Below are 27195 nucleotides of genomic sequence, written 5' to 3'. Positions count from 1 at the left end.
AACCAAAAGTGTCCGAATGGTATCTTCACAGGTGTGTCTTCTCAGCAACAGCCTACAGGAGAAATCAGCAAATAATCTGATGATCTGCATCAGCAGCAACTATTCTCCAGGGACCAAGTTTTCATCTGCTCCTTTGTGCAATGCTGGAATGAGCAGCATTTGCATGGCCTGCATTGTGTGATTTTTGCAACTATGACTGCCGTGAAGGTGAAGGGCAGCAAGAGCTCGATCCACATCAGCGACGTACGAAGGTATACCGGCGCCCCTCCACCGGCACATGAGCAGGGTCAAAGTTAAGTATGCCCTAAGAATTTGAAGTTCATTCCAGTAGAAAACGGGGGAGTGAATGAAAACCAGTCATTGTTATTTTTCAAAAATAAGAAAAAATGTTGGAATCATAATGTATATTAGAATGATTGTTTATATGTCTTTCTCGTTTCTCTTGTAATCATGTTCAAAGATGGCAAACAGTATGGATGTGAATGGTTTAAATTTATTTAGTATTGTAACATTTTATGACATACTATTGAGGTCACAAAGGAATGTCAAAGTTGATTTCCTGTGCAATGAGGACAATGTAGATTTAGACCCGATAATAGATGCACATGGTTTTGCAGCAGATAATGTATGCTGTAGCCAGATGAGAAGAGTGTGGAAGGAGAGATCTGTAAGATTTTTCTACATCTGCTCTCTTAACTCCCATGCTTCTAGAGTGTCCCTCGGGTCTTTATCACGGATGAAATAGAGTTAGCAGAGGCACTGGGCTTCATTACGAGTGCGGCAGTAAGGGGTTAACGGCACCGGTAACCGGCAAATAGCGGGCCCGTTTTTAGCTCCTTCCCCATTCTTATTGAGCCCTATGGGGGCTCGAATGGGAATGGGGAATGGTTTACAGAATGGGGACTTACCGGGTCCTCCAAGGTTGGAATTACCCGGTAAGTCCTCATTCCCACCACCCGGACCTGGACACGACTTTGGAGGCAGCCATGGTGCTAATAGCACCATGGCTGCCTCCAAACTCGTAATGAGGCCCACTGTGTCTAATGCACCTAGCTTTGTTCAGGGTCCAAGGGCAGTTTCATGGGCCACTCAGTCACAGCGTCTATTTTACCTGTTGACAAAGAATGTTCAGCTACAGATCGTAAAGAGCAGGAGAATGTTTGGTGTACGCAGAGTCCTTTTAAGTTTAAAAGGGGCCATTATCATCAACAACCGATGGGAGCAAGGGTTGAAGAGTTGCAGAGCTGGAGGGATGAGTGGTTACTCAGAAGAAATGGTGGCACATGTAAACCAAGAATGTGGAAATGTGTGGCAAAAGTATTTAAAATATCTGACATGGGTCATGGAGCCAGAAAACCCTGTTAAGAAATAGACACTTTTCAATTTTTCTCCGTGTTTTAAGGGCAGTGGCACAGTGCCTGTTGGCACGAATGGGAACTGCAGCTGCACGCTTCACATCACTGATCTGGCTGGAGGTACAGCTGCACTTCTCTATGTATTTTGGACTTGTGCACAGTATTACATGTGCCTGTCCTTGTAATTCCTGGGGACCACTTTACACTTGCCCATCCGATGTTCAAAGTTATATCTGTGCCCCCAGGTTGGGATGATTGTGTGGAGCAGCGGTTAGATTGCGGAAATGGTGGAGGGACGAGTAGGGTTTGTTCAGCAGAGGAGCATGTCCATATTGGGACCAATGTGAGAGATGATTGTAGGGTTTTTCCCAGAGAAGATGGTTTTAAAGAACAAAAACTTTGTTTATTAGTTAAAGTATTAACTAAAGGGGGAAAGGCTGGGGTGGTCAAGAAAGGTCCCAATGAGAACAAGGGGTTCACGTTGCACGTACCATATTGATGACTGGGGGAGCGGCGAAGCTGGCGCGATGTTGCAATTTTATATGTATCTAGTGTAGTTAATGAGAATATGATATGTGTTACTTTAGTGTTACTTTGTGTTTGAGTTGATACATTTTTGATTTGCACGTGCGTAGCCAGATGAATATCAAAATTGTCGATGAAATACAACATGGGTATGGTGTGCCATGAAGCGCCTAGAAGCTGGGCTACAAGGAGCTTCATGATGTGCATGCGAGAAAGCAGATTTGTCATGAAGGAATCAATGTGAAGAGGATGCGCTAGTAGTTTTAAAACATCCATGCACCGGCATACATACATACATGAGTGCCTCAAGGGATATATGTTGAGGACAGTTTGGGATACATGGGGAATGTGCAAATCTGCATGCCGTGTTCTTTTCATAGTTTTGTGAGGTGTACTCTGTGTGACTGGGAAACTGGTTTCTACAAGGTTGGAGGCAGAGGGAAGGCAATGAGTAACCGCAACATTATCAAATGGTCATTTACAGCCACCCCGAGTTTCTATGACTTGGCAGTATTGCAGAAAGGAGATGCAATCTTTTTAAGTGCATGGGAGCTTGTTATTTTTTGTTCTGAGGAATTAGGCCGTCTGTTGGCGGCTGAGTAATAAACCTGGGGTGAAGGGACACCTAAGGGCAGAGCTGACCGATACTTTGTGGGTTTTGATTATTTTCTCAGGTTGTATCCGGAGTTCATGCGTGTTGAATTGGGAGTCGTTTAGATCATAGTGAAACAAGGATGCCAGCAAGTCTTGGTGGGTGAGATAGTTATCACCAGCTCAAAGGAAACTTATTTATTCTCCCACTCCCCATATTTTATTGAAGTGTCCTTGCAAACAATGTGCAATAACGTCTGGGGTTAGAAGGTGCCAGGTCAGCTGGAACTTATAATAAATTATGTTTATGTTTAAATGTGTAACTATGTAATGATGTCACAACCTATCATGGAAGACTCCAGGAAAGGGGTGTCCTACAAATATGAGCTGATGATAGTAGCTAAATAAATGTGACCAATGAGAACGTGGGAATTAGGGAAGGTTGGAATTATTTTGTATAGGTTGGACCAATCCTATGTGCGGGGATGATTAGTAATAAAATATGTGGGAGTGTTTTAATTGTTGCAAAATGTAAATAATGTGAAGTGTTTGTGTGGTTCAGGGAGACGTTGCTTAGTTTGACTCTACAACGTCATCTAGCACCCCCAGGCTGATTGTGCAATAAACTTTCTTTACGTACAAATGTGCACTTGCTTCTTAAGTGGTGGGCCTACTTGGGTTTAGGTGATTAGAGGCCCATCCATGCATTAGCTTAGTGCAGCACAGCTGCTCTCTGCATTTTAACATTTTTACAGTAATTTTCTGTTATAGGCCGGCATCTGGCGTGGTGTTAGTTGCAGCACATGAGAGAGCAGCTGCGGTCGCTGAGTCGACCTTAGATGAACAGCGTTTCATTGTGGGTTTGGTCCAGTCACATGTACGCCAGGGCAGCAACTACAGGGTATGATGGTTGAGAGGGAATGTGTTTGCCGGGTTGCTTTTACAACCATCACCACCCTTAATGTGCATTATTTGAGAAATAGTAGCAGAGCGGGCTGGTCAAGAGTAGTAGCAGGGACATGAAAGAGGCTCTTCCGATGTTTGTGAGTGAGGGGTAGCGCAGGTCACTACATTTCATTTATATGAAGCTGAAATCGTGTTATATTGGGTAGACGTTGGATCCTGCGGAGACCGGATTAGGGAGTTTGTTTTTTTATGAAGTGCACGTGTTGGGATTCCCTTAGGGGCCGGCCGGCCTGATCTAGGAACCTGCGCAAGGAGCCTAATAGAATTGCATTCTACTTGCAGCTTTGAGAGCCTAAACTGCAAACACGATGCCTTTGAACTGGCCATAACCATGCGTAGCCAAGTGGCGTCAGGGCACGAAGAGAAACATATTCCAAAGATGTTTTTGCAAATGGCAGCGCTAAGCCCCGCATAGCCAGTTAACAAGCAGAACTTTTCAGCCTTTATGATGAAGAGCCCGGGATGAAGGGGCTGTTTGCCAGGATGCCCACCCATTGTTTGGTGTGCAGGGGTCTCACACTGGGATGTTATTCAATGTTACATGTGCTGTAGCTAAGAGGTGCATACTCTGGAAAAGCCCACTTTCACCACGTACGGACCGCTTTCTCCGAGAACTCACCTATGTAAATGAATGTGAGGAACAGTATGAGATGATGTTACCCAGAACAAATAGGCCGAAAGACATTTGGACGCTGTTTAGAATATATCTGTGTGATATGCTGTCAGATGAAGATAGCCCCACCAGAACGTAATTTGGTTTTGTTAAATTAGAGAGCCGTGATGTGCACATGAAATACCCATCTGAATTGTATACTGGTTACTACTGAATATGTGTTGTAGCTGTGACGTGATGCACAATCAATAAATAAAGGTTAAAAAAAATCAAGAAAGCAATGTTGCTTTTCAAAATAAAATAAAAAACGAAATAAAGTGCGAGCGTGGCCTTCTGTCTGCTTGTCGTTGCATTTTGCTTAGGAATGAGCTCCCTGTGCCCTAATCTCTGTTTAGCCCACGCATTTAGCGTGCGTGGGCGTGTGCCCAGCAGAGACAGCACGCAGCGAGAGGCAAGAGAACGAGTCTGTTTCAGGCAGAGAACAGTGTCTAGATCGTTTATTTACCATTGTAGTAAAGTTGTTGCTGTTGAAAGAGGAAGATAATAGTTGCACTTTACTGGCTGCCAATTGGACGACACATACAGTGAGCCCAGTTAAACAGTCACTCTGTTATGAGTGAGATGGACTTTTCATTCAGAAGGTCGCGCTTTTTACCGAGGATGAGCTCAGTACCAGGGTTTGTTCTTATTTCAGGGACAGAGCATGGAGACAAAGCTCGGAAGTCATGGTCACTCCTACTGTGTTAAACCACAGGAGAGCACACCGGGTTTATCATAAGAATTAAGGAACGCGCCTGAGGTCGGGAAGCGCGGAATTAAATGGCACTGCTGCCGATGGATAGCTGGTCTATTTCCCGCAAAATGGGGCTGCTGACAAAGCATGTGTGCAGGAAATGACAGGAGTGTGGCTACTAACAAAGCATGTGTGCAGGAAATGACAGGAGTGTGGCTACTAACAAAGCATGTGTGCAGGAAATGACAGGAGTGTGGCTACTAACAAAGCATGTGTGCAGGAAATGACAGGAGTGTGGCTACTAACAAAGCATGTGTGCAGGAAATGACAGGAGTGTGGCTACTAACAAAGCATGTGTGCAGGAAATGACAGGAGTGTGGCTACTAACAAAGCATGTGTGCAGGAAACTAGTACTAACAAAGCATCTGTGCAGGAAATGACAGGAGTATGGCTACTAACAAAGCATGTGTGCAGGAAACTAGTACTAACAAGGCATCTGTGCAGGAAATGACAGGAGTGTGGCTACTAACAAGGCATCTGTGCAGGAAATGACAGGAGCGTGCAGTTTGTAATGTTTAGGGTTATTTTGGCTTACTCCGCACTCCACAGGGCAGTGTATTTGAAAATAAATTGTTCATATGTATCCAGAGGTGGAAGTGTAAAACATATGTAATCTCACTCTGATTTTACTGCACACATTCGAGTCCTTATACATGATTAAATTCACACTGTATCAAAGGACGCCCTAACAATGGGCCAGATGTAATGATTCTAGTATACCCCCAGGCTCCTCTGTCCCCCAATGACGTCACCTAGAATTGAATTAATGTTGCATTGGATCTCCCTCTGTCGCATATCGCTTGATTTGACAGGCAGTGATGTAGTCTCACCAGCCATTCAGTGCACCAGAGCTTTGTATATAGTGGACGCTAACACACTTTCTCTTTATGCCCTGTCAAGCTCTCACTACACTGACTCTCACTGTGCACTCTCTGTGTGCAGGCGCTGTGCTCTGTCACTCACAATCTCTGTGTGATGTCACTCTCTCGCTTCCTCCCTCTCTCTCTCTGTGATGCCACTTTCTCTCTCTCTCTCTGTGCGCTGTCACTTACTCTCTGTGTGCTATATTTCTCTGTGCACCGTCTCTCTCCCCGCAATGTTACTCTCTGTGCACTGTTTGAAGTTTGAAGTTTAGTTTATTTATAAAGCGCAAACCAGGCCCAGGGGCAACCGGGCGCATAATCTTGACAACAGGTTACAATAATCAGTAAATACACAATATCTTTACACAAATATACAGAAAATGTACAGAGAAGTAACATTGGCTAATTGAAATACAAGTGCAATAAGAGTGTATATACACAGAATCAGTATTAAACTAGAAGCAACGCCAGAGTGAGGGGATTCATAAATCATGTGAGAGCAGCCAGGTTTTAGTGTTGTTCTTGAAGGTTTGGAACGACGGTTCAGTTCTAATAGGGGTAGGAAACGTGTTCCACAGTTTGGAGGCAAGGACAGGGAAACTTACGCCACCCGCTTTTTGGCGCTTGAATCTGGGCAAGATGAGGCTATGAGTTTGTGCTGATCTAGTAGGTCGAGTGGAGGAGTGAAGTGTAAGGCGAGCAGAGAGGTAGGGTGGGGCGTTGTTATTCAGACATTTGTGGGTTAAGGCTAGTGGTTTCAAGACAATTCTTTGTTTTACCGGGAGCCATCGTAAGTCAGATCTGACGGTGGAGATATGAGATCGTCTAGGGATGTTTAAGGCTGACCTTATGGCATTATTTTGCACAGTTTGTAATTTATTGAGGTTGGATTGACTAGTCCCTAGGTAGAGAGCACTACAATAGTCGATTTTGGCCATAATGAGTGTTCTAGCGAGGGTGATGCAGTTGATGGTGTTTAGAAATGGCCTACATGTGGTGATGAGCTTACAGGTGTAAGCTGAGGCAGCCCTTACTGCATTTGTTTGTCTGTTCAAGGAAAGCGTGGAGTCGAGATAGACGCCTAAGGTTTTCGTGTCTTTGGAAACCTTGATAACATTGCCGTCTATGGTGAAAGACTTGTAGATTTGATCTAATTTGTTAAGGCGGAGGGTTGATCCTAGTAGTAAGAGCTCAGTCTTATCGTCGTTAAGACAAAGTTCGTGATGTGCCATCCAGGCCTCGATGACCAGGTAAACATCATTCAGGGCTTTAGTGTCGGCTGTGTAGTCACCTGTGATAGGGATGAGTATCTGGGTGTCGCCCGAGTAGTTGGTGTAGGATACACCCAGATAGTCAAGCACATCAAAGAGTGGCTTGGTAAATACGTTGTACAACGTAGGGGACACATAAGAGCCTTGAGGAACGCCACAATGAATGGGAGAGGGGTCTGCCGATGCTGTAGGTGAGAAGACCCTCATGGATCTGTTACTCAGGAATGAGTGGATCCAAGCATTAGCAGAGTCAGAGAAGTGGGCTGCAGATTTAAGATGTTGGCATAGTATTTGGTGGTTGACCAAATTGAAGGCCGCAGAGAGGTCAAGGAGAAGGAGTAGGGCTAACTTCCCATTGTCCTTTAGTGTGTCCATCTGAGCTTTTAGATCAATCAGAGCTGATTCCGTGCCATGTTTAGGACGGAATCCAGATTGTTTTATCCCTAGAAGATTGTTGGATTCGAGGTAATCTTGAATCTGCAGGTAGGCTGCACGATCAGAGGCGTTGCTAGGGGGGGCTATAGGGGCTATAGCCCCTGATCTTTTGTTTGTAGCCCCGGATAGAATCTCAGGAGCTACAGCCAAAAGACTAGCTAGCCCCCAGTCCCAACAGTTCCAACATCAGCATAGCCCCGGGTCTTTTCCAGACCTAGCAACTCCCCTGTGCACGATCCAAGATCTTAAGCAGGAACGGGACCGTGGTGATTGGTCTAAAATTGGTTGGGATGTTGGGGTCAAGCGAGGGTTTTTTGAGAAGTGGTATAACCCACGCATCTTTTAGGTTATCTGGGACTATACCCGTCTTAAAAGAGGCATTTATGGATGCTGTGATGAAAGGGGCTAAGTCATGAGATGCTTCCTTGATGATGGGTGCCGGGCATGGGTCGCCTTGGCAATTGGATGGTTTGAGGTTGTTTATGATTCCTTCTACTTCAAGGGTGGTGAGCGGGGAGAAGGAGAAGGGTTTATGATCGGGATTGGCTTGGTGAGTATTAAGTACAGGTATGGTCTGAGGTTGGTCAGACTGTAGAGCGTTTTGTTTTTCTCTAATTTTGGTTTGGAGGGTGGCAATTTTACCCAGGAGTGATGTCTGAATATTGGTGCACCAGGTGCTGTCTTTAGTACAGGAGTCAGGGGGGGCTGCAGGTGTCTCAAGTTCCTTAAGTATTTTGAAAAGTTCCTTGGTGTTAGACTTGGCTGACACAATACGGGTGATGTAGGAATCTTTTTTTGCCTGGAGTAAGGCATCTTTATAGTTAAGAGTAGCAAGCAGAAGGCTGTCCTTGTGGGTGTCAGAAGGTTGGCTTTTCCAGCGTGACTCTGCCATACGTTTCTCTTTGCGTAACACTCTCAGCTGGGGAGTGAACCATGAGTTAAGGTGCGCGCATTGTTTAGGTCTCCTGAGTTTAAGTGGGGCAATGGAGTCGATGGCTGCTAGCACTGACTGGTTGTACATGTCGGCGAGGATGGTAGGGTCCGAGCACGAGTCAGGAGCCATGTTAAGGGTGGGAAGAATAAGGGGAAGTAGTTTTGCTGTGGTTATGTTCTTTTTATTTCTGGTAAGTGTGGCAGGGGCGACAGGAGACGAGGGTAAGGAGGCAGAATCAATACTGAAGGTGATAATATGGTGATCCGACCAAATGCAAGGGGCGTTCGAAAGTACGCAGATATTGCAGTTGGTGTCACTGAGCCAGTCAAGGGAGCGCCCTTTGATGTGGGTGGGTTCCTGTATATGGTGTGAGAATCCAAGATCTGTTAGGGTGTTGGCGAGGTCGAGGGCCGTGGAATCATTGGGGTCTTGGTGGCCTAGATTAGGTCACCGAGAATGATAGTTTGAGAGTTAGCTTTTGCTTTATCAAGTACTACAGCGGAGATGTCATCTATGAAGGTTGAAGGAGGACCAGGGGGTCTGTATATTAGATGGATAGTGACTGTTTGGTTGGCTGAAAGTTGGAGTTTGACAGAGAGTAGCTCTGCGGAATCCACCTTAATGCTCGGGAACGATCTAAGTCCTAGAGTGTTTCTGAAGATAAATGCAGTTCCGCCGCCTCTGGAGGTACGGTCGCATCTGATGATGGAATCATCAGGGGGGATAGCCAGGGAGAGTGCAGGTCCGGAAGCGGCGTGTAGCCAGGTCTCAGAGATGCCGATAAGGTCAAGTTCCTGAGTCTTGATAAGATCAGCAATGTCCAGAGCGTGGGCAGCAATGGACCTTGCGTTGATCAGGGCAGCCTTGATCAGGCCGACGTTGCGGATTGAAGCAAGGTTAGTCTGAAGGCAATGGGCGTAGGTGGGGTAGGTGTAGAAGGGTGTGGGCTAAGCGTCGGGGTTTTCGAATGTAAGCTTGGGTACATAGGGTGACCCTTCTTGCCCGAAAGTCTAGAGCCTAATCTTATCTTTCTTAGGGCGGTGGGACAAGGTTGGTTCGGTGTAGGTTTTTTTGCAAAATGGTCTAGTCATAGTGCCGGGGCATTAAGATAGATGTTGTGGTTTTGAGGTACAGTATTTGGATACATGTCAGTAGATCTGTAGGTGGGGGCCATAGATGTATTATGCAAGGTGCTAGATGCAGCTAGGTATATTGATGAGAGGTAGAACGTCCAGGTGGATACCCACACTAAAAATGGTACTTGTAATAAGGGGAGGAAAGACCTTAAGGTGGACAGGCATGGAGACATTACCACAGTTGGATGGGAGGTGGGCACAGTGCAAATGCGCAAATGGTGGGAGCACTAGTCAAGCAACAAGTGTAGGCAGATAGTCTCAATTTCAGTTATGAGGCACATGAATATAGGCAATGCAAATGCGCTAGCAATAGGTGTGGGCAAACAGTCTCAATTTCAATTAAGGCACAGCGAATTTTGTGATGCAGGTGCGCTAGTCTAGTAACAAGTGTAGATAAAACAATCTCAATATCAATTATGAGGCCCAACGGGTTAAGCAGTGCAGAAGCACTAGTCCAATGCCGGGTCTGGGCAGACATCTCGATTTCAAATTGTGAGGCGTGGCAGGAAAGGGCTAAACAGCCCCACTGCCGCCAACTAAGGCGCTAGTCTGGTACCAAGTGTAGGCATACAATCTCAATTTCAATTAGGGGGCATGCTGATGTAAGCAATGCAAATGCACTAGTCAAGTACCACGTGTAGGCAAGCAATCACAATTTCAAGTATACGGCACAACGAATTTTGGCAATGCAGTTACGCTAGCAGCAGGTGAGGGCAAAAACAGTCACTATTACAATTGTAGGCACAGCGAGTATAGGCAATGCAGCTGCACTAGTCTAGTACCGGTGTAGGCAGCCAGACTCTGTTTCGAGATATGAGGCGCGGCAGGATAGGGCTATACAGTTATCCTGAAGTTTGCATCAAATTGGGTAGAACACGTTGGGGTCAGTGCAGTGCAATTTATACAGGTATAGCATGTTGGTAACAGGCTCTGGTATGCATTGAAGACACAAAGCAAAGCGCTGTGTCAAAGTCAAAGTACATTAGCGGTGGTGCTTGTTGCAGGATTACCTTGCGTTGCAGGTAGACAGGCACTACTGGAAGAAAATCAGGCAGGGCACTGGAGACGAGATGAGTAGTGGCGATTTGGGCATAGAGGCGTCGCCTGGCGCCGGTAGTGCTTGGTCAGCTCAGTCAGAGCCTTCTCTCACGAGCGTTACTTCATGGGCCGGCTCTCTCCCCTGCCGGCGAATCGTGGCATGTTTGAAAGATACCTGGCCAATCAGCTCGAGGCTACGAGCTAAGGGGAGGCAGACCAAGGAGAGGACAAGGTGCCTTGGTGGCGGTGGCCATCTTGGAATTTGGAGCACCTTGTGTGTTCCAATGGTGGCAGTAGTAATTTTCCTGCAATATTGGCATCTGGGTAAAAACGAATCTAGATGGCACGATAGATGTGCAAGGAACGGCTTCTCATGCCGGTTTCAGGATTTTTGGGTAGAAGATCGAGATTTTGCACGAGGGGCACGCAGCAGCTGGTAATATGCTTGTGGCCTACCTCTGCATCCTGGATTCAATGCAAGGGGGGGAGGCTGCTCCTGCAGCCTGCCGCATCGCTGGGGAGCTCCTGCTCCTGAGGTGGTGAGATGTGGAATGGGCAGCTCAGTCACTCTCTTTTTCTGCATTGTCACTCTCTCTTGCTCTCTGTGCTGTCACTCTCTGCATTGTCACAATCTCTCTGTACGATGCCACTCTGTGTGCACTGTCAAACTCTCTCTCTGCGCTGTCACACCCTCTAGCTGTGTGCTATCATGTTCTCGATCCTTCTGCTGTCACTCACTCTCTGTTTGCACTGTCACTCACTTTGCACCCTTCCTCTACACACCATTATTCCCCCTCTCACACTGGCACCCTTGAAGACATCCCCTCTTGTACCCGTATTCCATCTTCTCAAACTCTCACCTTTGCTTGCATCCCTTATGTTTTCTCTCATGCTTCCCTTCACACCTTGCTCTATCTCTTACCCTCACTCTCTCGCTCATCACCACTGGCACCCTCTCTCAATGGCTTCCTCTCACACCTTGCTTTTTCTCTTATCCTCCCTCTCTCGCTCATCACCACTGGCACCCTCTCTCAATGGCTTCCTCTCACACCTTGCTCTTTCTTTTATCCTCCCACTCTCGCTCATCACCACTAGCACCTTCTCTCAATGGCTTCCTCTCACACCTTGCTCTTTCTCTTATCCTTACTCTCTCGCTCATCACCACTGGCACCCTCGCTCAGTGGCTTCCTCTCACACCTTGCTCTTTCTCTTATCCTCCCTCTCTCGCTCATCACCACCGGCACCAACTCTCAATGGCTCCCTTTCACACCCTGCTCTTTCTCTTATCCTCCCTCTCTCGCTCATCACCACTGGCACCCTCTCTCAATGGCTTCCTCTCACGCCTTGCTCTTTCTCTTATCCTCCCTCTCTCGCTCATCATCACTGGCACCCTCTCTCAATGGCTTCCTCTCACGCCTTGCTCTTTCTCTTATCCTCACTCTCTCGCTCATCACCACTGGCACCCTCTCTCAATGGCTTCCTCTCACGCCTTGCTCTTTCTCTTATCCTCACTCTCTCGCTCATCACCACTGGCACCCTCTCTCAATGGCTTCCTCTCACGCCTTGCTCTTTCTCTTATCCTTACTCTCTCGCTCATCACCACTGGCACCAACTCTCAATGGCTTCCCTTTCACACCCTGCTCTTTCTCTTATCCTCCCTCTCTCGCTCATCACCACTGGCACCAACTCTCAATGGCTCCCTTTCACACCTTGCTCTATCTCTTATCCTCCCTCTCTCGCTCATCACCATTGGCACCAACTCTCAATGGCTTCCTCTCACACCTTGCTCTTTCTTTTATCCTCCCTCTCTCGCTCATCACCACTGGCACCCTCTCTCAATGGCTTCCCCTCACACCTTGCTCTTTCTCTTATCCCCTCTCTCTCGCTCATCACCACTGGCACGAACTCTCAATGGCTTCCTCTCACACCCTGCTCTTTCTCTTATCCTCCCTCTCTCCTCATCACCACTGGCACCCTCTCTCAATGGCTTCCTCTCACACCTTGCTTTTTCTCTTATCCTCCCTCTCTCGCTCATCACCACTGCCACCAACTCTCAATGGCTTCCTCTCACACCTTGCTCTTTCTTTTATCCTCCCTCTCTCGCTCATCACCACTGCCACCAACTCTCAATGGCTTCCTCTCAGACCTTGCTCTTTCTCTTATCCTCCCTCTCTCGCTCATCACCACTGGCACCCTCTCTCAATGGCTTCCTCTCTTTCAATATTCCCCTTCTCTTGCACATCGGCATCCCTTTCCGCATCCTCCTATGAAACTTTGCACCCTCCTCCTTGCACCCTGGGGCCTAGAATACAAAGAACAGCAGTAAAAGCCCAAACTATTGGCTTTCCAAAAGCTGGTTTTAAAGTTGTGTGTGAGTGGCTGGTTTGTGTTTGTGTGTGGTGAGTAAGGTGGAGAGAAATTGTGGGTTAGTGAAAAGGTGGTGCGTGTTCTTGGGGTTTCTGTAGTGCTTTCAAATGATTGCCATTGCTGTTGGTTGCCTTATGGTGGGAGGTCTTTGTCTTTAGTTATCAACAATCCTCAGTGGAAATTGTAGTGGATCAATTACACATTGTTTAGAATGAATTCAGTTTCGGCTCGTGGTAATGTGGGCTTTGCCCCCGTTTTTTCCCCACTCATTTTTCAGTCTGCTGGTTAGATAAAAAAACCATCCGAAACCAAAAGACACACTAGGGATTTTGTAACCAGGTTCAAGGTGCACCTAGACTCTATTAGTATTATCGCCAAAGGAGTTCATTAGGGTGTCCAGTCAAATGGTCAACAGACAAATGGTCGACAGGACAAATGGTCTACACAATTTGGTCGACAGGTCAAATGGTTGAATTTTTTTTTTTATTTATGTATATATTTTTTATGTTTTCGTTTAGGGAAAAAAGGGGTTTTAAGCAAAAAAAGGGGGTTCAAGGGCCCCCCCACCCCAAAAAAAAAAATGTGAAAAAACCAAACAAATAAAATTCGACCATTTGACCTGTTGACCTTTTGGTGTTGACCATTTGTCCTGTCAACCATTTTTTTTCGACCAAATGACCCAGAACCGTTCATTAGATGTTGAAATATCAGAATGCCAGCAGCTGGATCCAGTGGAGCATATTTGCAATTAGTGACCTGAAATGGCCCTGTGGCCCCACAGAGCAACAATAAGATGCACAGAGTTCATTGCTAGAGATTTGGAACCAAGCTTGCCAGCTATGTTTACTTTTTAAAGACATGCACATACCCCCGCCCCCCATAACATGAACGGAGTAAAAATGCCCCCAATAGAAAATAGGAAACAGCAAACATAGAACCCCCCACCACCCCGTCTCGCCAACACCCCGCCCCACTCTGGTGCCACCCACTCAGCTCCATGGATATGTTTTAATCAGCAGATGAGTTCTGCTATTATTGCAGTCTGGACACAAGGGGACCTTTAATGCAAAAATGCAACTTTTCATTTGCCTGAATTACTCGGTGTAAAGAAGTAAGGATAATAAAACGATACCGCGTTACCTGCTTTGGAGTTAAATGTATTTGTATTCACATAAACAATGTCTCTATTGGGACTGGGAATTACTTTTTTACCACCCAAGAAAATCGGGTTACTCACAAATTGAAATGATGGGGAGCACAATACCCCCACTTCAAAATCTCACCTGTAATCCTGCAGAAATGAATTCCTAGGTTGTGCTACACCTGTTGCACATAAGTTGAAATACTGGAAAACCTGTGACCTAGCACAGCATTAACACTGCAATTCATAAGGTGTGTGGTTATGCACATTTACAGGAAACCTCTGGTCGCAATAGTATTCTGCTCAGGGAGTCAACAGTCAGCCCACGTGCACCCCTTTCTTAGACCCCCTTACCTGTACTATTTCAGGTAGTGGCATGACTGCATTTCTCCTGCGCCCCCCTATCCGGAATTTAGCTGCCTTGTAGATTTTCCAGTACACAAAGAGTACCACGCACAGAGGGAGGTAAAAGGCTCCGAAGGTGGAGAAGATGGCATAGGAGGGTTCCTGGCTGACATGGCAGTTCTCTTGGTCTGGGATGTAGGCCTCCCCCCACCCGAAGAGCGGGGAGAGGGAGATAACTGCAGAGAGCGCCCAGGTGAGGCCGATCATGATGTTGGAGATGCGCTTACGGGTCTTCAGGGTGTACTCCAGATGCCGGGTGATAGACCAGTAGCGGTCTAGAGCAATAGCTGTTACGTTCCAGATGCTGGCCGTGCAGCACAACACGTCAAAGGAGATCCAAACGTGACAGAGGAGGCGGCCCAGCAGCCACCGCCTGCCTGACAGCTCATTCACCAGGCTCAGCGGCATGACCAGCGCCGCCACCATCACGTCCGACACTGCCGTAGAGGCGACCAGATTGTGGGGCACCCGGTGAAAGGTCTTCACCCTCAGGATGGTGACTAAGATGAGCAGGTTCCAGAGGAAGGTGGCAATGATGAGGATGACCAGCAGTGTGAGGATGAGGATGCTGAAGATGGAGAAATTGTCCCTTTTCAGGACATTGCCCTCTGAGCTGTGATTCCCCCCGACTACAGACACATTGATGCCGTCCACAGCCGTGGCCATAGCTTTGAACACATTAGACCTCTACAGGGCAGCGGGTCGGTGGGGATGTCACCCAGATGGTGCCTAACATAGCTGCATTTGATTGTATTTCCCATGGATATAAAAGCCTACATATTAGCATTGGTTGGCCATTTCTTGTCACAACACCAGACACACGTTAAGCCAGGATCTCTGAACCCAGACATGATGTTGGTGGACATTGGCTATCATTCACTATTGCCCTACGTGCATCACATTCAAAATGGCATATCTGTCTGAAAGTGCGGAACCCACCGTGGTGGTCAAGCTGCAGTGCTCCTGCTCAAATTAGTAAAATGCAAAACAAGCATGGACGCCGCAGTGTTCAACCCCTTGTGATAATCAAGCTAGACGGTTCTTCTTCAGGCCTCAATCGGAGAGCCAGACTGCAGCCTCTTTCCTAATGTACTCGTCCTCCCATGAAGCTAACGCTGGACTGCGCTTCCCCAGGCCCTGGCCTCAGTGGGAGACTCGGTGTAGACCATCTCTCCTCCGATATTTGTCCACGCGTAGCAGTGGAGCTTGAGTGCACTTCCCCAATCGCTGCCCTCAACTTCAGAGTCATACTGCAGCCTGTGTCTGTCCTCTGATACTTTTTCTCAGATGGCGGGTGAAGCGAGATTGTCCTTCCCCAGATTGTTACCTCAATGGAAGAGACATACTCCAGCCTCTTTGCTGATATGCTTGTCCTCACATGGGACTCACGCTGAACTGCTCTTCCCTTGTTCTGGCCTCAATGGGAAAGACAACCTATAGCGTCTCTCCTCGTATACTTTTCCTCACATGGGAGTCAAGCTAGAGTGTCCTTCCCCGGGTCGTAGCCTCAACTGGAGAGTCAAATTGCAGCCTATCCTCTTGTCCTCAAATGGAGGTCGAGCTGGGACTGTCTTTCTCTAGGACCTGGCCTCAACTGGAGAGTCACAGTAGACTGTCTCTCCTCTGATACTTGTGCTCACAGGGCATTTAAGCTAGAGGGTTGTTTCCTAGGTGTTCACCTCAGTGCGACAGACAACCTACAGCCTCCTTCCTCATGTGCTTGTGCTCACATGGGATGCAAGCTGTTCTCTGGGTGTTGGCTCCAATGGAAGAGTCCACCTAGAGTCTCTTTCTTTGCGCACTTGCCTTCGTGTGCCATTTATTCTAGTGTATACTCCCAGGAGGAGTTCGCCTGGAGCTCATCCTTCTTCATGAACTTGACCTCACATGGCAGCCACGCTAGAGCGTCCATGCCGGGGCGCTGGCCTAAAGATGTTGCTCAAGAAAGCATGTCCTTTCTTCAGCTGCTGAACCTTATGCAAGAGTCCAAATCCAGATTCTCCCATTCGTGACTCACCCTGCGGCGCAGTAATGGGACATGTGCTTTCTTAGAAGCTGTTCTCTGAATTACAGCCGCAGGGGGAAGCTTCCAGGCATAGGTACCATCATTGTGGCCATGGCTCTGATCCAGCACATCAACTAAAGTGGAAAGACAATGTTGGCCTTCCTACTCTGGAAACATGATCTATACTGTGCTAACGCTTTGCTCCTTCACCCTGCTGGTCAGTGTGTTGCAATCAAAATAGAACTCTTCGCCAGTCGGGTGAGTTAAGGTCCTGACACTGTAGTCAATTTCCAACCTAATGTTTACTCTTTTTACATTCATACCAAGGTCCTGACATGTAGTCAATTTCCAACCGAATGTTTACTCTTTTTACATTCGTTCCAAGGTGCTGATGCTGTGTCAAACTGCAAGACCCCTGTGTCCATGTCATTGTCTTCTATCTCTGGCTACCACAATGTATCCCCTCCCCCACAGGTACAGTCCCAAAACCGCAGGCTATAACTTTCCGCTTCACCTTATTCTTCCCATGCACACCTATTATATTTTGGGACCCCTCTAGCCTGGGTCCACGTCCTCTTACTCCTGCAGAGTTATGGTTTAACTCTTTATAAAAGGCTGACCTGGGTGCAGTCATCTACTCATGGCTGAGTTCCCACCCGGGAGTTCGCTCTCTCGCATTGCAAGCTATGTACAAGCGATTCCTACACTGGCAACTCTCCCCAAACCACAGCCAAGCTCAGGCTTCTGTAGGCCCTGTTGCTGATCCGGACACCGTTCACCACCCTCTGACCCAAATCCTCCAAAGGGACCGAGATATGGGTAGTTAATGGCCTGGTACTGTAGCTAAGTTGAGGCTCTGTTCTGTTCAGGGTCTAATTCTCCAAACGGGTCAGTGCAGCCATCGCAGGGCTTCCCTCGGTGTCTACATAGAGTTAAGACTGACCCTTCCTTCCACATGTGTTATTCTCATGGGGTGGCCCCACTTCGGAAGCTGACCTGACAGGTCCACGTGTAAGGAAGGCTACATCTCCCTCCAGGCAGTGCAGCCAAGCTAAGAGCTCCCTGTTGCCCAGCCCTGATCATCGCAGTGGTTAGGATAGGCTTTCTCTGCCTACGCTCCTGTTCCCCTCAATACAGTCAATTTACCCAGTCAGTGATTACATCAACGTTCATCGCAGCCAAAGAAATGCTCCTCTCTCATCCAGACGCTGGGTGGTAGTCCCCGCGATGCACGCAGTTCTGGGTGCTGGACCCCACAATGCAGAAAGTTCCGGGTGCTGGACCCACAATGCAGAAAGTTCCATGTGCTGGTCCCCACCTGTAAACAGCTTCAGGTGCGGTTCTTCACGATGCACACAGTCCGGGTGCTGGACCCCACTATGCAGAAAGTTCCAGGTGCGGGTGCCCACGATGCACACAGTTCCAGGTGCGGGTCCCCACGATGCACACAGTTCCAGGTGCGGGTCCCCACGATGCACACAATTCAAGGTGCGGGTCCCCACGATGCAGACAGTTGCCGGTGCTAGTCCCCACAGTTCTGCTACCCTCTGATACTGGTCTGCACGGTGCAGCAAGTGGAAGCTTGCGAGTGCCGACACTCAAGGCGAACCCAGATGCATCTTCTGGGTGCTAGACAGACCCCCACACCGCAGTCATGCTAAGGCTGAACACCTCGTCGGCTGACGTGCATACCCCCGCCCCTCCACCTCCCCCCGAACATACGGGCTCCTGATGCTACGTCTGTCCACAGGTATGCAAGGCAAGACTTCTTTCCCAGTGCCGGTCCTCGCACACTCCGGATGCCGTGCCTTCTTAGCGCAGCAGAGTTCCGTCTGTCCTCTGCTGTCGGTCCTCGCCCGCTTCGGGGGCCGGTCCACGGTGTAGGGCTGGGATACGCCTGTCCTCCTCGCCCTCGTGTGATACCCGTGCAGGCTGTGCGCTTCCGTCAAGGCTCGCTACTTTCGCGGGGGTCCGCCCTTGTAGTGCCGGTCGATTCTGATTCACGGGCGCTCTGTTCAAGAGATCCTGGCAGGCAGGGGCTCTCGGGGTCCCGGATCTGCAGAAAGGGAGCCCGTGTCGGATGCGCGAGGTGACGGGCGTTCACGCTCATAGAGGCAGCTCAAGCGGGCCACTATTAGACGGTTCCCACCCTCTGCCGGCGAGGGGCGAGCCGATGCTCGCTCCGCTACCTTCCCGTTCAGTGGAGGCATTGCACCGGGAAGCGGACTGGCACTGGAGCCAGGGCAGGGGCGAGGTAGCAGGGATCAGCGAGCCTGTCCCATGGCGCCGCCAGCATCAACCAGAGCCCAACCTCATCACTCTTCAGTAAGTTAAATGACATTAAGTTGCTAGTTATAAAGCGCCTCGCTGTCTTTCACATGACCTCATGGCGCTGGAATCGAAGCTCGTATTATTTGCAGCGCCAGGAAACGAAAAAAAGTGCGACTGCGGTGCTATACCGTATTGGCAAATTATTGGACACCTGGAATTGCTAATTTGCGAATAAAGCCTTTTTTGAAGACCCATGGACTCGACGCTGCTGCTGTATGGGTGAGGCAGGCGGAGGGAACTCGAGGTGCCCGCCCATTAACCTGTTTTTCAGCAGGAGGCAGGAGCACGCCATCGATTCATAGCAGGTATTGTTTTGCCAGCCGAGTATCTTACGGAGCGTCGTGTTCGACCCCTGTGATATTGCAATATCCGCTCGGCTCCAGCGCAGCTGTGATTGGTTCGGAGTCTTGGCGCCTAGGTGACAGAGACATGCACACTACTCGCGTGCACTGCTGTGCCGAGTGACCTTTTTGTAATGCACCAGAAACAGTTGCTAATTTGCTTAGCTTAATAGACGCAGGATGAATTGGCCTCATTATAAGCGAGGCGCCGCTTCAGTTCTAGGGGCTAATGAGGACCTCTGATTCGCAGCCTTTCGGGGGCTGTGGAACCTGTCTGGCAATTCACTGCTTGTACTGAGGGGTCTGTTGGTCTACAACTTCGGGGTGTATTTGTGACTCCGAAAAAAGCAAGACCACTCCCAGGGGAGTTGCTAGGTCTGGAAAAGACCCGGGGCTACGCTGATGTCAGAACTTTAGGGACTGGGGGCTAGCTAGTCTTTTGGCTGTAGATCCTGAGATTCTATCCGGGGCTACAACCAAAAGATCAGGGGCTATAGCCCCCTTAGCCCCCCCCTAGCAACGCCCCTGACCACTCCTCTCTTCTCTTGTGATTTCAGTGACAGTGCTAATAAGATAGCGCTCACGCGGGTGAGGAGTAGTGGGGGAGGGCGTATCGCCCAGGGTGGGTGCCCTGCCTGCACACACTGTCCAGCTAGACGCCAGATCTGCTGTTTCAGGTGAGAAGGTAGGGTGATCCACTGCATTGTCTAATAACTATTACAAGTTATTGCAACACATAGAAACTGAGGTATCCGGCAGGAAGCACTTTATTAAAACGTAATATTATTTGTGTCATTATTGTGCCGGTAAGATAGCTCAGCGTGTTGAGCACTCGCCGCTGCGATTTGAGCGTGATCTGCAGTCGCAGTTTCGAATCCCGGCAAGGCCAACTGAGCCTTTCATCCTTCTGAAGTCGATAAATGAGTACCAATTTCGGTTGGGTGATATTGTATGTAAATATGTGCTCTGTAAAGCGCTTTGGATTAATGCGCTATATAAATAACACATCATTATCATTATAGCTATTGATCACAAAATATATCACATACGATTATTATTATGTATTTTTAAAAGGAAAACCTAGCTCAGGGTCAATGGAGAGCTGTACAGGTCATACAGCAAAACATTGGTAGTGAGAATTTAACAAGTAAACAGTAATACTTATTAGTATAATGTATGGATGTGGGATTGCACAAGGAAGCCGGAATCTAGGTTAAACCAGGGTTTTTTTGGAAAGTGCTAGGGCTTCATTTCTTTCCTAAACCGTGGAAGACTTGGAGCAATCCAGATTGCCTCAGGGATACGTTCCAGGGGACCGGAGAGTAGGCTGGCCAGGACAGTTTCCTAGTTTTCTCCTTGCAAACCAGTCTAGTTTATATAAAAATTGTAAAGGTTCAAAAGAGCAAATAGGTAACAGTATCAGATAAAAAGCAACATTTCAAGAAGAATTGGAGATCAGCACGGGACAAATAGATGTTAGAGTAGAAGAACGCGAGGAACAAGAGACGGTACAAGAGACGGGAGTGCAGATAGAGGCACTAGCCTCTTTGTCTTTTACCAGTGTTTCCTGAGGACTTATTTCACTACTGCACCTATTCTTTAAAAAACGCAGAACTAGCACAGAGCGCCATGGAGTGCGGCTGGAGTGCTGTTAGAGGCAGTGCCTCTTTATCTTTTACCAGTGTTACCCGAGGACTAATTTCACTACTGCACCTATTCTTTCAAAAACCCTCAACTAGCGCAGAGCGCCTCAGAGTGCGGCTGGAGTGCAGTTAGAGGCAGTGGCCTCTTTGTCTTTTACCAGTGTTTCCTGAGGGCTAATTTCACTGCTGCACCTATTCTTTCAAAAACCCTCAACTAGCGCAGAGCGCCTCAGAGTGCGGCTGGAGTGCAGTTAGAGGCAGTGGCCTCTTTGTCTTTTACCAGTGTTACCCGAGGACTAATTTCACTACTGCACCTATTCTTTCAAAAACCCTCAACTAGCGCAGAGCGCCGCAGAGTGCAGCTGAAGTGCAGTTAGAGGCAGTTGGAGGATGGTAGAGGGAAGGGGTGAAGTGGGTAAGTACTTTTGCACGATATTTTTTATTTTTGCCCACCTTCATGAGATGTATAATCTTTCCCACAAGGCTACTTTGGATGGCACTATTGAAGATCATATGGTCGCTGAACCTGTTGAACAAGTGCAAGAGTCACAATTTACTGCAATAACAACAATGGTAATCTTGATACCAACAACTATAACCCACATGGGGTCGTTTCTGACTCCCCCCAACCTATCTCTGACACCAGCTGATACTGAAATTGTTACAAAACTATCAGACAAAGGTTTTTCAGATAACATGAATAACGGTTCTATTGCTCCAAGCACCTGTAATATTGGCCATCCTGAGGAATACGAGCATAGAAATAAATCTGCCCAGCCAGCGACACCTTGGTTGGGCAAGATTCGATATTTCTTTCCTTTAGCAGGAGCAAGCACTGGGATCCGAAAATCCTCCAATTTGAATGTTAAATCATCCACATCTACAGTGCATTCAATGGGAGGGTGGGGGGGCACTTTATTAATGACTTGAGCTTACTTGAGCTGGAATCTCCAGTTGCCATTTGCAGGGGAACTAAGTTTGTGTCTGCCTCTCTGACAAAACCGGCAATGCTCAAATTTCGATAGATCACACACCCAAGCTACTTTCATTTAGTGCGGAGCATAACGTGTTGGAATCAGTGTCCTCATCATTATCACCAACATGCACTGAGCAAGAAGTATCAAAGCTATACTCTACACTAAAAGGTCTTGACGACAAAATTAAATTTAGCGCTCCTAAGATTTCAGCACTAAATATGGTCCTAAGCTCATTTGTCAGTCTTTACGACAATATAAACATGGAGGTAGAATCGCATACAAATGATCTTAGTGAAATTAAGCTACAATTGGAGCATTGGGAAACACATGTCATGTTTCAACCTACTGCACTTGAACATTCTAAGACACAGGCAGCCCCAGTTCAACAAGAACCCAATAATATTGATTCTGAAGAAAGTGTAACTGTTCCTTCTACAAAATCTCTTATCTTAGTTAAAGCGACAGATGTCTCACGGAATGATGCAGAAAAGACAGAAAAAACGAAAACTGTTGAAACCACGCAGAACGTAAAACAAGCACATACAAAAAGCGAAACATCTGAAAAAAGACCTTAAATAGGAAAAGGTCAAGAACGTTCTTGCATTACCAGCATCTGACTGTGGTAGCAACAGAAACATCACTGCTTAGTGTAGGAAATGGATCAGTGGAACCACAGGAACAAGGCACAATTTCAACAGACAAAAAAGCACTATCAAAAAGGAATTAGATAACGAGAATCGTGATACACAAGGTGAAAGCAAAGTTCAGCCCTCAGCAAACCTGATCAAACTACAAAGTGAGAGGAAATTGACAAAATGCTTTGAGTCACATCTGGGAAGAGGCTGTGGGAAAGTGGAAACCTCTTCCGAATCTCTGTCCACCCAGACTCAAATGACCAGATTTGCACATGGACCTTCTCCAAATCTATCTGAGCAGGTGATAACACTATATTTATCGAATGATGCACCAAACAACAACAAAGCAGCTCTTTTTATTCATCAAACTGTAACTCTAAAGCAGAGTATGCTGATACAAAGGAACATTTGCTGGAATTCGTTCTACAGAGTGGTCATGCAATGTTACTTAATCGTGCCAACATCCTGAAACTCATAGGAGAAATCCCTTTCCTACGTCTCATTACAAATAAAGACGTTTGAACTGGTCAAGTTTATTGACGCAGATCAAATTGACATTGTATCTATAACAATTCTGTCTAAAGTTATTTATAAAATGCTATTGGAACAGACACAAGCATTTAGACAAATGGGTTCTGATCTTTCCTGTGGGGTAGTTTTAGCTACAGGATACAAATGCACTGCAGCTGGCCAAGGTAAGCCCAACGGTGCAGACATCTGGAAAGCAAATTGTGGGTTGCCAGACAAAAAGGCCAGCATTTAACTTTCAACTGCCAAACATTCCAATATGGTCTACACAAAAATAAAAATAAAAAATATGAATTTTGCCCTGTGTACGAGTGACAACCCTTATTCCCACTACATTACTGAGGCACTGGATTGCAGTTTGGCCCAAAAAGTGCTGCCATGGAAAAACTGTGAACTCTGCTGCAGTTTTTTATTGAACACTGAACATTTTAACAATGAAATTAATTTGCCAGAGTAATTCAAACATATATTATAATGCAAGGTTGGACATTAATGGCATGGTGCAGGAGAAAAATGTATGTTTATAATGTGAGCTATTGGTGCAGGCCTCATGTGTAAAGAAAATGCAACCATTTTCATAAGAACTGACTTCAGCCTGTATTGGAGCACCCATGAAACCCTCTCCCATCAGATTCAAAGGTCTAACACTCCTTCACCTCTCAATGTGGTCAACTCTTTGAAGCCCAACAGAGCCAGGAAGGGGCAGAGCCTGTGGCAGAGGTTTATGAGGGTAGAATGATGACCACTGAGTAAACTAAGATACAGCCCATGGATTTGGAACTGTAATAAAAAAAATAAAAACAATTCAGTTTGTGGTGGAGTCCTGGGCTGACTGTCTGTTGACTGGCACAAAAGAATGTCACATGAGTGGGTTCGGGGTGGGGCAGATTTACACCCCTCTGTTCAAGGAGATAAGAAAACGTGCTCTGGGCTTAGCTTGAAAGAATGTTAAATGATTTTATTGCAGACTAAGTCTACAAAAGCCAGATGGCCAGGCCACATACAGGTTTTGGGAACTGAAAGGGTTTATTAATTAAGTGAGTATGTTATTAAAAGGGCCTCGCATGATTATAGGTAGAATTATATTTTGCTTATAAACTGGGGAACTGTAATAGATACAGAGATGGTTCAGACAATTTCAGAAAGCACAGAAAAATCCCTATCTTTTTAAGGAATCCCCACTAAATGTGATCATGGGAACCAGAGTTATAAGGTAAAATGTGATTGTAGCGTCCAAGAAAAAGTAATGGATCGGAGTGTCATGTGATGAATCTGGTGGAGTCATCACTGATTTCCCGGGCTTGACCTCCTCCCATGTGGCCAGGGGATGGCAGCCGCTATCTGATCCTGGGCGCAGCTATATGAGGGAGGATAACATAGAAGGAGACAACCACCAGGGAGATGTCATGGCTTCACCGGGTGAGACATGGTATCTCCTATTTTCCCTTGAAAATAACCCTCTCACATCTAATAACCTCATGGCATATTGTCATGCATCTACTCATCCTCCTATGAAGAATAGGGAAATCCTTTTCTCCAAACCTATAGGCCAACCTTCCAACTTTGGTTGGCCTTGTGAAATTTATAAAACCACCTTAAAATCCACCCATCAATCATCCAAGACTGACAGACCACTGAAAACCATTGAGAATGTTTAACAAGTTCTTTAAGTCAATTGTCAACGAAGGACTTCCTTTTCCAGAATCACCAAGATACTGTGACAAGGAAGAGGGATCGAGCAATGCAGAGCAGAGGAGGCCACACGGCCAAAGCACTCTAGTTGCTGCTCACGTATAGCTGTGTGCAGGAAATTTAAATAGCAGAAACAGAGAGTTGAAGTCTAATGCTGGCAGGAGAGTACTGCGCCTCTCTGTGTGCATCGAGAGACTGAAAGGCTTAGACAAGCATGCTGGAGCCAGGCAGTTTATCATAGAAGAAAAAATAAGCTGTTGCACGAGAAGTACACACTGTGGGAACACCACGAGCTGGCATGAGACTCCTGGGCGATCACAGGTGACAGACAGCAGCTCTTCACTTACTGAAGCCTGGAACGAAGCAGACGTGTATGGTGGAAGCTGTGAGAGACGGGAAAATGAACAGGAAGCAGGTCACAAGAAGGAAGCAGATGGAAACCCTTCAACGGCTGACCGTAGGAGAACACCAGAATGCCGGCAAGAGCTGGTGAGTCCACCCAGAGCCAGCGGGAACCCCGGAGCATATTGGCGGTCACGATAAATGCAAATAATTGTAAACAAAGCAAGCAAAGGAGTAAAGGCAAAAATACCTTTTGTTAAAGGGGTAATTGAATTACGAACAAAAGTCTTACAAATATGTGAATGGAAAAAAGCCTTACAAATATGTGTATGCATACAGTGCAAGTACATGGGAAACCCAGTCAAGATAATATATCAAGAAGATACATTATCCAACAAAGTATATGTGCAAATTTGGGAGAGTACAGAGACCCCGTATGAACACAAGTGCTGGCAGGAGAGTATACCAAACAATTACAAGTGTGTGAATACAAGAAGCCCTGACAGGAGAGTATACCAGGCAATTACAAGTCTGTGAATAAAAGACGCCCTGGCAGGAGAGTATAACAGGCATTAACAAAAAAAGTGCAAGATCTAAAGAAGCCCTGAGAAGAAACATCATGACTCAGGAAAGATTGTGTTAATCAGAAATAAAGAAGTCCTGAGAAGAAACATCAGGGCCAGGACAAGGATTGTGGTATTCGCAAAATAAAGGGGTTCTGAGAAGAAATATCAGGACTAAGAAAAGGGATTGTGTTAACCAGAGGAGAAGGAGTAACACCCTGGCAGAACTGTATACCAGGTGTCCTGAAGGAGACAAAATAACAAAACAAGTCTGTTTTGCATATCAGTGCAGCTGTTGTCCAAGAAAGGCACAAAGAACTGTTCTTTCTGACACCTCAGAGAGTAAAGAGGAATCCATGGCAAGGGAACCACCCTCTGCAGCAAGCACCTTCATTCCTGAAGATTGTGTTGGAGCCATTTTTTCTTCCTTTAGCAACAGTTTTCTAAACCACCCACAGGTAAAAGACATATCCATCTTCACCTTAGAATTTAGTTGATAGTGTGGGAGTCAGAATAGAACTTTGGACACAGTACAGTTTTGTTTTGGACATTCTGACACAGACAGATCCTTAGTTTTGGTTTAGGTAGGGAAATTCCCCTTAGAGCAGAGACAGAGAGGCATTTTCTCAACATGTGTCCAAGTTTCATTCCCAACTCCTCACAGTCAGGAATACAGAACCTTATTGCATCGAATACCGGTGTGTAAAATGTCAAGATTTTAACTGAAGTCCGTTCTGGCAAAATCTTAAATAAATCTGCCATGCACAGATGCAACCATGTGCTGATGCCAGACGTGTCATGCAGACGATTTTTGAATTCATATCTGAGTTGTTCAGAAATGCAATTCCAGATGGGTCCAGGAAGAACTCCCAGAGATGGTGCCTGGAGACCTGGGACCCAATCAAATTGAATGGGCTAGGCCTTGCAAGGAGGAATAACAGGAGAGGCCCTATCAGGAGTATCAACCAATGAGCCGGCTCCTCATCAATTAGACATTTTAGGGGCGCGTGGTTAGGGGATTTTGGAGACAAGAAGGCAAGAAGAAAGGTGGAACTAAAATCTGGAGAGAACGAGGAGAAGGGATGGGGCTATCCATAACAAGAGGCAGATGGAAGGATTGAGGCTGGGGCCATTCAGAACATAGACCAGGAGAGGCAGGAGAAGGGCTGAGCTTGGTTTACCATCCATAACAAAGACCCATTGCTTCTAATGAGATGACCCAGGATGTTTGTTGACTTCTCCTGTGCACAAACCCAGAGAGATTCAAAGGGATTACATTTGTCCAGCCATGTCATGTTCTAGGGTGCTTTATTGGTCATCTTAACCTCATGGGTTTGGAGGTTTTCTTGTCAGTGACCCAATCATCTGAAGTATTTTCTGGACCTGTGTTTCTCTTTACAAGTGACCATGGGGACTAGACATCTGAATAAAAACTGCATGTTGTTGTGTTAAGAGATTTTGTGATCTTTCATTACCAACGACGAACTGTGTTTTCAACTGGTGTTTCAATTTGTGTGTAAAGTGAAGTTTTGACAGGAAGGAAAGGTTTTGTGCCGCAGAGTAAGGTGGTGTTTCTCTTGATAATCAGTGTGTATATTTAGATGTTGTCTAGTAATTAAAGGAAAATAAATGATATTCTTTCTGCACACGGGCCTGGCTCTTGGCTTGCCTGTTGCACCTCGGGGTGATGGAGAACTGGGGTGTT

General features: G+C 46.8%; 1 protein-coding gene across 1 annotated transcript in view; it reads right to left on the bottom strand.

Annotated features, from left to right (window-relative positions):
• The window catches only part of LOC138489039 (5-hydroxytryptamine receptor 5A-like), a 724752-nt gene extending 705557 nt beyond the window's left edge, over window positions 1-19195 (bottom strand). The window contains exon 1 of the mRNA XM_069616591.1: window positions 14383-19195. Within this exon, the coding sequence (XP_069472692.1) occupies window positions 14383-15099 (717 nt within the window). The 5' untranslated portion in view covers window positions 15100-19195. The remainder of the gene's footprint in view (window positions 1-14382) is intronic.
• Window positions 19196-27195: the final 8000 nt, after the last annotated feature.

The sequence above is a fragment of the Ambystoma mexicanum genome, chromosome 9 (genome assembly GCF_040938575.1).
Source record: "Ambystoma mexicanum isolate Mex_15411 chromosome 9, UKY_AmexF1_1, whole genome shotgun sequence".
Classification (NCBI taxonomy): Eukaryota; Metazoa; Chordata; class Amphibia; order Caudata; family Ambystomatidae; genus Ambystoma; species Ambystoma mexicanum.
Note: the sequence above shows the minus strand (reverse complement) of the source record. Positions and strands in the feature narration are given on the sequence as shown.